The sequence below is a fragment of the Thunnus maccoyii genome, chromosome 1 (assembly GCF_910596095.1).
Source record: "Thunnus maccoyii chromosome 1, fThuMac1.1, whole genome shotgun sequence".
In the NCBI taxonomy this organism is placed as follows: Eukaryota; Metazoa; Chordata; class Actinopteri; order Scombriformes; family Scombridae; genus Thunnus; species Thunnus maccoyii.
In genome coordinates, this window is record NC_056533.1 from 12,514,912 (window position 1) to 12,526,926 (window position 12,015).

Sequence of the window (12,015 nt, forward strand, 5' to 3'; positions counted from 1 at the left end):
TAGATTTCTATTTTGTATCACTGCATCCTCAAACACCATTAATTAACGCATGAACCTCTGGAACATTTATGCTGTTTACTTAAAAAAGTAATTAGCAGATCCAAAGATACATGTGCTATGTTAAGTTTTATTTCAGGCATCAGCCAGTGCATGCTCACTCTCTCACACACACTGTCATCCACACGTCTTATTTTGTTTCTACCAAGTGCCTCATCTCCCGACTGAAGGTGGAAGCAATTGAGTGGAAAATGGCTCCATGTCAGTCTGCAGCCATGTCCAAACTGAGGTGGCATGTGGACAGCCCCATTTTATGAATGCAAATAAAAAAGGAGATCAAAAAAGTTATCAAAACACTACTGACATCTGACAATTGCTTGTCTCAGGAAGCCTTTTCATTTCAGCCCCGGTATATTAAAAATTAATGGATTTTGCACAGACGCCATATGCTGTCAAGATTGATGCTTCTCTCTCTGGAATAAAGTGCTACTTGTGTTGTAGGCTGCAGTACTGTATATGCATATAGATTGTGCTTTTCTGTTGCTCTCCTCTTCCTCTGTCTCTCTATTGCTCTCTCTGAATCTTTCTCTTTACCCTTTATTGTCATCCCTCACCCTGCTCTTTTTCTCCAGGCAAAGAATCAGTTGCTGTGAAGTCTACTTTTCAAAAGTTTCTGCTTTTGTTTGCCAATAATGGGAATATTCTCTTTAAAGAATTACTTTTCTGCTCCGGTGTCGTGGTAAATATTTCTCTTTTTTTTCATGATTCTATCACTTATTGCCTGCTGGCGATAGTCAGGGAAGCTTGGTAGTAGTAAGTGTTCAGAAAGCATGGACAGCTGCATCCAACGATAAAAGATGCCTGCTAGGCCACTGGGTGCATTTCAAATGCAGAGTAATGTTCCAGGCAGCACAACAGAGAAGTTGTGCTTCTTATGGACTCATTAGAAAAGCCTGATGCTGGTATGCTGCTGCCTGGGAGGCCCGCCACCAGACACGCTCACACATGTAGGCGTACAGACCGGGTGCATAAAATGTTGGAAACTGCTCTTTAATATTGAGTTGGGCTTTGTTTTTCATCATCTCCTGTATGCCCCAATTGTGTGAAGGCTACAGGAGTCCATTTGGAATCAAAAGGTACCATTTGCTTTCAGTAGGCTTTTTTAAATAATGGGCATTTTAAGTTTACATAATGTTGACCTTTTTTTATATTCTTGGAATAGTGATTTTATTTCAGTGTATTTGACGTTCTTTATTTTTTATACAGTGTCTGTTTTAATTGTTTGAATCCAGAGTTACTTATGCTCTGGCTGCAACACTTTCATTTCCATTTGCCAATTAAAACTTTTCTCTTTCTTCTTTTTTATATTTATATATATATGTATTTTATCATCAGGTAATTAATTCTGCAAAGTTTGGAGCATTTTTTGTCAAAAGAAAACATTAGTAAATAATCAGTTAGTCACTTGCCAGAGAAATTATCACTGGCAGTCAATGATCTTTTGATATTTTGTAGGCTGAACAAGTTATAAATAAATAAAACTAAATAATAAATGGGTTGATTATGGAGAAAAAATAAATGTAGTTGTATTCCCATGAAGAAATAAACTGTAGAAAATTAAGAAGGGTAGATAGCACTGTATCGAGAAAAGTAATGCAAAAAATCCAGCGAACAAGCAAAACACATACGGAATACATTCCTACATATCAACAAATAGAATTTAATCTTAGGGATCAATAAATTGTTACATTCAAATTGCAGCTTACACATATGCTACATTATATGAAAAATTAGTATGAGACATCATACAACAAAAGTCACAGGATCCCATTTTTGATTATAAAACGTGCTAGATCAAGCATTTGATTTCTTGTTATCTGAGAGTTATGGGACTTAACAAGAGTTGCAAAGATTGATTGCAAGAGCATATCTTGCAATATCATATGGTGGTGCTGGCAAATGAGTGAAAATGATGACTGAAAGGTTTCCATTGAAGACATATGGAAACACTTTTAAAAAAACCCAATGCTGATGTTTAAAAAAACATCTTTCTGACAAGGGAATTGGCCCAGAGAGAACAGACGATTACACAGACTGTTGATGGTTTCGATGAGTAATTTTCACTTGTCACTTAACATCATTTGTGCCTATATGAACAAAATGTATGGACAATGGGATAAAGGTTCTGGGTAGCAGTTTGATACCCAGGAAAGTAGTTTGAACTACCAGCAGGGTAGCAGGATCCCATCGCAGTTTTAGCTAGTACACCAATGAGATTGCCACACTTGCTGGGTTTCCAACCATTCTTAAGTTGTTTCATTGTTGTAGACTTATACATGTTACAAATATTATCTGTTGGCAATACTGGCCACTTTTTAGCTATAATTTCTCTAGAGGTAGCATATGAGGTTGTTAGCTGGGAGTAGCAGCCCAAAAATGCAAAAAGCTACAGACTGGGATGTTGATTTTCACTAGGATCCAGTACAAGCAAACCTTTTACATTGCAAGGAATCATTAGATTTAATATTAATAATGACAAATATTGCTTGATGGAGATTCAAGTACAGTATTTATATTGACTAGGCTACCAAAAAATGACAGTTATGCACTCATTTAGCTACTTAGACTGTAGTTTTCCTGTTGTATTACAGTAATGGTGCATTGTTTTTTTCCCAACTGATGTTATGTTAGAATGCAAAAATGCCCAAATGTGATGTATAATTCAGTGTCAGTATGCTCCATTCAAGTATAGTGTCGAAGTCAATGTAGAAAATGTAATTTATGAAGTTAATTGTGCAACAACCTGCATAAAGTATAGTATTTGTTCAGCCACATTCCTCAACCCCCACAAGCCTTCTTTTTGCCTTTACACACATTTAACTACTTAATAAGCCCCATTCTACTTCTATCTCCTGTATAGTTCCTACCAAGCTACAATGGAAATGATGTGCAACCACACACTAAACCTCTCTGCCGCTGGTCCCAATCTGATGTATGCAAGTGGATTATCCAGTATAGTGAGGTGGTAAATGGAATAATCAGAGGAGAACAAACATTCAAATTGTCAGTGTATCAGGCACGATGAGAGGATACAGGCTTCGTGTTTGTAAATGCATTACTCATACCACTAGAGCTGTCACATCCATTTACCCAGGGGAGTGGGAGGGGAGCTTTAAACCTTCTGGTGTGCATGATCAAAAACCAACACAAAACATTTGGGGAAACTTGTGAGAAATTGCCTGTTGCAGTTTTTGTCTCTTTCTCTCATCTTCTCTAATAGCGAGACCCAGTCATATAGCTCTGCAAAGAAAGTAATTTAAATCAATGCCTCGCAAACCTTTAATTAATACCCTGCAATGGTCACTGATGGAAATCCCTGCTTTCTTTTGTCTGGCCGTATGTCTCCATGTCTCCGAGTGTCTCTGTGTATTTCTCAGCATATCAACCGCTGCCAGGGTTCTTCTTGACTTTTCAGAGTTTTGCACGATCGTGTCCAGGGGCACAGAGGGATCTTTTGGCTTCATTTGCATGTAAAGTGGAGCGTGCTACTCTGTGGGCGTGAGGTGCCTCCAGACAGCCCCTCCCCTGTGGCCTGCCAGACTGAGCCAGCCAGCAGCCCTCACTCTTCCCTACCTGCTGGGGTGGGGCATGACAGCACAGCGCGCAACATCTTAAGGTCCTGTCAATCTCTCCACTGGCCGACTGGGGTCAACCTTTTGAAGAGCAGCAGGTTGGCAAGGACAAACACGACCCATTCACAAAGACTCCCTTCAGCCAGACAGACAAAAGGCAAAGACAAGATATTAAAAAGGCTCACACAGGGCCGCTGAGTATCAAATACAGGCATTGCAATGCTCCTGGCACTGTATAAGTATCCAATAAAACCAAAGTATGGGTAGCTAATAAACAAGAAGTGTAAGGAGACTGTGCAGACAAATGTAGAGTGGCACATTGTGAAAAAGTCAATGTTGATGGAGGTTGCTGGGCATTTCGGGAGAGTGTTGAAACCATCTTATCAGAGTTAATAAAAGGAGAGGGTGTTGCTGGCTGACCCATCATCTCTCTTCTCATCAGTGTGGTCTCCAGTCTCACAGCAGTGGCTAGAGGAGTGGGACCTGGCTCCAAGATTGTGTTTAGATAATGACCATCTCCAATCATAGATAATCTGGCCCCATCTTTTCTTCACAGACACAGCGGCAGACAAGGTCAGGGGGAAAAAGATTCCTGGCGAGGCGAGGAGGAGATAGGGATGGGGCGGCTCTGAGATGATTTACTGCTGAGATTCACTCAGCTGCCTCCATCACCCTCCGTTAACTTTCTCATCCTGTCGTCTCTTCCCCTTTCGCTCTTTTTGTCTTCCATCTCTCACTCTCCCACATTCCTCCATGGTCCTTGTACTTCTCTCTCTCTATCACTTGCTTCATCTCTCCCTTTGCACTGCAGTACCAAGGAGACAGAGAAAGAAAGACAGCAATAGGGAGAGAGCAAGAGGAGTCTACTTTTCCTCATTTTTGCTCCTTTTGGATTGGAACAAATTGCTTATGTTTTAAGTGGAGATAGAGTAGTGTGTCTCTCCCTGCACTGTCTACCGAGCAAGTGAGCAGAAGACCCATGCCTCGGTTGTGTCTCAATATCTGTGAGTTAAAATCACAGTTTGATAGAATTGGGCAGAAAAAAAGGGGTGTAAAGCACATCAGATAAATGCGGACTTTGTGGGAAGAGGTCGGATGACTCACGGAACAGAAATGAATTTAAATGCTGTTGAGCTCCCCTCCCATGCTCCTTTCTTTCTCAATAATCCAAGGAAAAAATAAAAGAAAACATGAGTCATTATAATAGACAGCTAGAAAATCAGCTCTGTGATCCATAATGGCAGCTGAGCGTTAGGATTGTGCTTGCACCGAGCCCCCAACTGAGTCATTTTCTGAGCTCTGGTTTTACTTCTCCTGACACTCCCATATCCCCAGAGAGAGGACGTCTCTCAGGGACAGTGTGAACAAAAGAGGGGCTACTGGAATCTCTAAATGGAATAATGGGGCCTAATGCCTGCACAGGCACGTAATCGAGACCCCTGCACAACTTTCCATGACAGATAATTGCCGATGTCTTGGTAGTGATAAATGTGACCGCATTCTAGAGGTGTAAATGTCCCAGTTCAGCCCTGGGTTTGACAATCTAGAGGTCCCACTGGGATTGGTGCACTGTCTAGTCCTCAGCCTTCCAGAAGTGAATCCCTTGCTACGTTCTCCCCCTTAGTCAGCCCTTGCTGGGCTGTCTATTTTCCTTTAACCACAGGCCTTCATAGTAAATCTCATTTCATTGTCAGCCGCGACTGTGGTTTACTTCCCTGGCTTGTCTGCTGACTTCCTGTTGCCATTAACGCTCAATATCTCTGTTGGGGCCTGTCTGCTTGGTCTTATTTCATTCTGTGCTGTGTTCTATCCTGTCCTCCCATATAGAAAGTTCATCTGACAGACTAGCAGGGGCTGTGCCAGCCTAAGAGCCCTCTGTATTTCATTCCCACTGCCTGTTCCTCTCCCTTCTCTTTCTGCTGAAAAAAGGGTAGTAATTGATATTGGGACCCATCCATCCTCCCCTCTTAAGCCCAGAGATCCAATTTATCTTGGTGAGAATGCCGATTGGCTCTCGCCCAGGCCTTGTCGGTCAGACTTTGCCTGTTTTTAGATGGCCGTTAATTAAAGTGCTGCCATGACAAAAATAAGATCTACACGGGGGTGTGTGTGGCAATAGAAATGGGCCATCTGATTCACACTTGACCACATAAATCAGTGAAGTGGCTCAGTCTAATCTGACCTAGGCAGTCTAAATCACCACTCTGAAATGCAAGCGCAGGGCAGACACAGACCGGTTCAATTACATCTAATTCCACCCATGTAAATCTTTAACTGGCTTAATCTGCATTAACCTCAGAGATGTTAGTCACAAATGCTTCAGAATGATCTTGTCAATCAGCATGTCAGTCAGTCTGAAGATGGAGGGAGGAGGCTGTGCAAGAGAATCAGCACAACGTAAAAGCAGAATTGAATATTTTAATCTTTGAACAGACCCCCCTCCCCCAAATATAAGTGATCAAATTTGACTTGTAGAGCTGCACCTGTTGATCCAGATCCAGTCAGTGGAGTTCAAGTCACATCACACATTGAATCACACTGAATCTGACTGAGATTACGTTCAGAAGATTCAACAATCAGCTACATAATTCCAGTGTAATCGTGTCACAGTAGTATTAAGTTTTAAACTTTTAAGATAGGAAGGTAAAACAACCAATTAGTTGCGGTCATGTTTCCAGACAAAAACTGATGCTGTGTATACCACAAAGGAGCTCCAAACTCCTGAAATAATGATATGTCCCACTTACTCTTACTGTCTTTTCTCTTCATTCAGTGATGAATGAATACATTCAGTCAAATTGGTAGTCTCTATGTGTAACTCTGAGCTGTTTTCTATTACTTTTTGTTTGTGGTTATCTGTGTGTGTATGTCTGGGGTGTATTCCACAGCCTCTTATCTGTAAGCAGGCTTGACTATGACTCTGTGGACACTGAGGGATGGAGATCCTCCTCTCCCCATTCCTTTACATCCTCTCTCTATCTCTTTCTTTCTACCATGTCTCTCTGTCTTGTCTTTGAACCGCTCCCAGTGACTGTGAACCTGAGACAGCCCCTCTGCTGGCACAGATGGGAAGTCAATAGAAGCAAGTGACCTATATTACGGCTGGTCTACTAACTCCCAGTGTGTCTCAAGTGAGAGCGGAATATTAAGGATTGCATGTGTGCTGTTCCAGTGTATTTGTGTGTTTGCGTGTGTGTGTTTTTTAAGGGGGGTGTGCTGTGGAGACCAGGAGAAGGTTAATTACCTCCTCGTCCTTCGCTGTCGGCTGGCTTCACCTGGATGGGCCGGTTCATCTGGAGAGAGAGAGAGAGAGAGAAAGGAATAGAGAGAAAGAAGAGAAGGGAAATCCCAGGTTAGCATGCAGCTAGAGCAGGTAGTGCTACAATATATGGAGTGGGAAGAGAACAAGTGAAATGTGGCAGTGTTCCTGGCGTTAATATCCTGAGTTTGTCCTGCTCTGTGAGCTAAACACAAAAATCAAACAGTGACGATGCCGTAAAAGAGATAAATCTGTGCAGTGCTCCATGCCAGCGTGTTTAATTAATCCAGGGCACTGCCTCCAGAGATGCCTGAATTCCCCTCACAGTTCAGCAGAATTAGCAGTTTTCAATGACGGAGCCACACTGGGTGTCAGATGGCACTTGGAGATTAATGCCATTACATCAGCCACTCCCAGCCCCACAGGGAGAGGTCCTTTCTGGCTGGCCCTTGCTCTTCCTGTCCCCTCCTGGCTCCAGACTCCCAGTCACCAGCTATATCCTGCTCATCCCTGACCCTCAGCAATCCCTCTTTCGCTGCCTCCATCCGTTCCACCTCTCTCGCTTCTCTACCCAGAAGCCCTTTTGCAACTCACGGCCAATATGCCACTGGTATGGTCAGCCAACCCCACCCTGCCCCAGCCTCCTCATCCCGGAGGCTATTGAGAGCCACCGAACAGCGTAGCTGTGAAACAGCTTGTGAAAGGTTAACAGTAGGGAATCGATAAACAGCCTTTGAAGATCCATTTCATAGTGAGGTGAAAGCAAAACGTCGCCAAGCTAACATAAAAAAAAAAAAAAAAACCTTTTAAAAACTGCCTGCCGTGAATAAAAACTCCCCTGGTTCTTTTTGCTCCCCTGTCTATGGTTTTGTTTTTTTCTCACTCCCTGGAGTTTGAATATGAAAACACAAAATCACTCGATCTTGTGCCTTCTCTGAAGCAGGAATAATATTCCCTCTTTCCTCTGTGAAAGGGTGGGTGTTAAGAGCCACCCTTGAAGACCCTTGCTTATTGAAGCTACCCACACATGTCATATTTGGCATTGTGTTTTATTTTGGCATTGTGTTTTTCTGGCTTCAGTCAGCAGTGGGCCTACCGTTCTAACTAGGCCATGCGAACAACATGTGAATACCAGTGAATGGCACAAGGTACTGCCCACTCAGATCAGTCAGCTAGGGCAAAACAGTGGGTGTTGGGCCCTCAGGCAATGCAGCACTTGACAGCAGTTGACATGAGCCCAGACCATGGCCAAATATAGACCTAAGACTGGTGGACATGTATAGACAAGTGTATACATGGTGACACCCTGGGGACGTAATGTACTCACCTAGCAATATGCTGTGACACTGGAATAAAGCTTAGAGGGATGACGGACACTTCACAAAGACAAGCACATGAAGCTGTATGCACACTCACAGATATAGATACAGGAGCTATCACACCCGTACAAATGCACCTGCACACAGATGCTAATATATCGCCACACAATTTTTAAATCTTTTTATGTAAAAACTAAAGACAAAGAGCAAAATATAAATCATACATTGTGTTTCTTGTTAGGCAAACAACATTGATATAGTCTTTGCAGACAATAAGCTAAAGAATTAAGTTGTCTCCAAACAGATTAACTATTTTGTTCACAGATATTCTCCTATATTTTAATTTCAATGCATATACTGAAATACAAAGGTCATACTGTATACTCCATTTCTGCAGCAGTCAGTCCCTGATGAGTTGAAGCATCACTGAGATAGAGAATGACCTGTTGACTCACTGTTCTTCACTAAAAAATACATCCAACAGCATGTTTCTACAAGATTACTAGATCACATTTGAAACAAAAGCAGAGGTGACTTGTACTTCTTTGAAAAAAAATGAAGATAAAAGATGAAGAGAAAGTCACTAGTATTCTGATGGGGATTCATGAGGGGTTGGTATTCCAGATGTTTCCTCTACAGCTATTACTCTGTCAGAAGTTGGCTCACTGGGGCCCTGGGAGGATGGAGGATTGTTTTTTGTTTGTAGTGTGGGTCAAGAGCTGAAAGAGACTCTTATCATTATTATAACAATCCTTGTATGGTCTTAAACAGGCAGACAAGAACAGTTTCTTTTCTGCTGTTTTTGGCTGGATAACAGCCATCAATATTGCACTGAGTATGTTTACATGTGAGTCTTAGGTAAAGTACAGGTGGTGTGCAGCATTGATGTATCGGAGTGCGCAGTGGAGAGAATTTAGGTCAGTTGGAGCATTGTAAGCAGTAAGTGAAGGTGTGTTTTGTGTACATATTGTAAGTGTGTATGAGAGTGTGTCTTGACGACAGCTAAGGTTGGGGGCAGAATTTGTCTCACATAAGAGGTTTAGGGTAGCCTGAAGTCCCCAGATCCCTGCCCAGTGATCAGTCAGCTTCCAGGTCTTAAACGGCAACGATTGGTCAGGAGGCTTCATTAGTAGCCCCTGAGCCACTGCAGCAACAAGAGTCATTAGACAACCCAAAAGTACACTTGGGGTTGCTAGGCAACCGAGTGGAGGTGGCCGGCAGGGAGGCAAGGCAAGCTGGCCGTTGGTCTGCAGGCTGTTAGCCAACCAATTGGCACTCCTTTCTTTCTTCTTTTTTTCTTTACTTGGTCCAAGGAGGTCAAAGTAAGAGGGGAGGAAAAAAAGATTTCTCAACTCCCACCTTCCAGCATGTCCCACTTTCATGTCCCTTTTCAGTGACTGTGACAATGAGTTTTCAGAGCGAGTCTGCTGCAACTTCTGCTCCAGCTTCCTGCCAAATTATGAAGTTCATCTTGATGCCAAACTATGGAGCTGTGAGTAGCTGCACATGCATATGGCAGTAGTTGTCTGCTTTTCTGAGCCACTTTATAGTGTCCTCTACATAAATTTTCTCGTGCAAACAGGGCATGTTTCTAGCACACAAGCTTACTCCACAGAAATCTTTAAGTTCACTTTACTTTTATCTCTCTCTCTCTCTCTCTCTCTCCCTCTCCCTCTCTCTCTCTCTCTCTCTCTCTCTCTCTCTCTCTTTCTCTCTCTCTCTCTCTCTCTCTCTTTCTCACACACACTGTTATACACACACACATACACACAAGGCACAAAAAGTCTTGGGGCTCAGTAACAGCAGGTGGCTTAGGTGACATTTTAATCCCTTATTACTGAGTGCAGGATTAGCCAACAGATCAAGGCAGAGTTAATTATATGAATTCATCAGAGGCTGGGCGAAGAGGCAGCCTGCTTTCCCCTTGGGCCAGGACCCACCCCCACCCCACCACCCACCCTTTGCGCACACACATACACACACTGAAGAAGAGGACAAGTGACATTCTGTCTGTCTGAGAAGCTAGCTAGTTCGTATTAGCATTGCAGCAGCAGAAAGCTAAGATAACACATACAGTGGAGCCTCCAGAGATGCTGTAAGACAAATGACATCTACCACCTTCCCGTTGGGCCTTGCAAAATGAACTGCATAGACATTGGAGAGGAAGACTACAGACTTTTTCATCCAACAGACGTGTAGCTGCCGAGGCTGAAAGGAGTTCAACAGCCCCCCGTCTTCCTTTATCTTTGTCTCTCTCTGCCCCTTTGGCCTCCAAAACCAATATGCTTCCCACCACAGCCCCTTAATGGGTTGATCAATGCTGACAAATAGGCAGCTCATGCTGTCTTGCCTGGGAACTCACAGCTCGGTGCCTGTGTGCTGCTGCACTTGGAGAGGCCATCTCTCTTTCTCCTCGTCTCTCCCTTTTTCTGTCTTTCTCTTTCTTTCACTTGCTTTTTTTCTCCTCTCCATATTTCCCCCCTCCTTCATGCTCTATTTCCTTCATGTCTATACATTCATTTTTTTCATTTTCTCTTTTTCTTCTTTATCTCCAGGGGCAAATCTATATTTTTCATTCTGTTATGATGAATAAAAGTCAGCTGAAGTAGCGGAGGGGTGGAAACCCAACAGTGTGGAAGAGAGCAACTTGCTTACATTTTCCAGTAAAAGACTGTGTAAGTTTCAGAGTGTATGCCTATGTGTGTGTGGATGTGGATATGTGTGTGTGTGTGTGTACAGTATGTGTTTGTGTGTGCATGCATTTGAGTCCATCTGTCTTTGGCTAGTGTGTCTGATTGATAACAGTGCAGTGGAGAGGAAGAGCGACAAGGACAGCACTGGCCTTTGACCGTGCTTTGTGAATACCACTGCTCACAAAGCAAGCAAGGAGAAATGCTATCTACCAGACACAATTCAATTCAAGTGTCCTTATTGCATACAGTACAAGCAAGCATATTAATACAAACTATACAATCATAATAAACATAAATAAACAAAATAAACAATACCAATTAAAAAAAGCATGGAGAACAAGATGAGCCTTGGAAGGTAAGTAAGAGTAACATGAGATAAATACAACAAATTAATTATTAATTGATAAATATTAATTATTAGCCATGTGGAAAAGGGGTCTCAGAGCTGTGGAGCTCATGGCAGTCTGTTACATATCTTGCCGCCAGTCTACAGCAGTCCTAGTTCTCTCCCAACAGGACTGGAAGTCTCTCCAAGTCGATAGAGGAGTTCTGGGAATATTTTTATTATTTTTGCAAAATATTGGTCTCTATGACTTTGATATTGGTTACAGTGAGTAAGGAAGTGCAACTCTGTCTCTACTGTTCCCTGCTTACAGTAAGAACACAACCTCTCCTCTCTGGGCTGCCAGGTCTGTCTGTATAGGCCTACTTCCACTGCCAGGTTGTGCTCACTCAGTCTGTACTTAGTGTTTTGTATCAGACACTGTGGTCAAGTAGGTTGCCACAGTGTAGTCTGTTTGAGGCTACGTATCGTTTCCATTTTGTTCTGAGATTTAGTTAGTTCTGTCCAGTAATCTCTGCATTTTTCTTTTTCTTTCATCATAATTTGGTTTGGTTTGTGCATAAGTCCTGATGCTGCAGTGGTTGTGGTGTAAAGACCTTGAGTGGTTGACGGTTCGGCCAGCCTCAGGACAAGTAGACAGAGGGGCAGCATAGGGCTTTGTAGGAAAAGGAGAGTGGGTCACTTGTTTTAATATGATTCCAGAAATTTTGGACTCGTTTTTGAAAAACTAAATGCAGAAATACTCTTCCTCTACTGTTGAGCCCCTTTAACT

At 42.7% G+C, this 12,015-nt stretch overlaps 1 protein-coding gene and 1 long non-coding RNA gene across 23 annotated transcripts in view; one reads left to right on the forward strand and one right to left on the reverse strand.

The window, feature by feature from the left end:
• celf6 (CUGBP Elav-like family member 6) overlaps positions 1-12,015 on the reverse strand; it is a 136,308-nt gene that overhangs the window by 35,074 nt on the left and 89,219 nt on the right. For 16 of the 22 annotated variants that reach the window (XM_042400893.1, XM_042400199.1, XM_042399970.1 and 13 more), the window contains exon 3: positions 6,874-6,922. In XM_042400893.1, coding sequence (XP_042256827.1) covers positions 6,874-6,922 — 49 coding nt within the window. Of the gene's footprint in view, positions 1-5,521; positions 5,525-6,870; positions 6,923-12,015 lie in introns of all 22 variants that reach the window. The other 6 variants (XM_042400397.1, XM_042400544.1, XM_042400059.1 and 3 more) reach the window with 2 other exon arrangements.
• Positions 1-12,015, forward strand: part of LOC121889746 — a 122,677-nt gene that overhangs the window by 22,839 nt on the left and 87,823 nt on the right. The window lies entirely within an intron of this gene.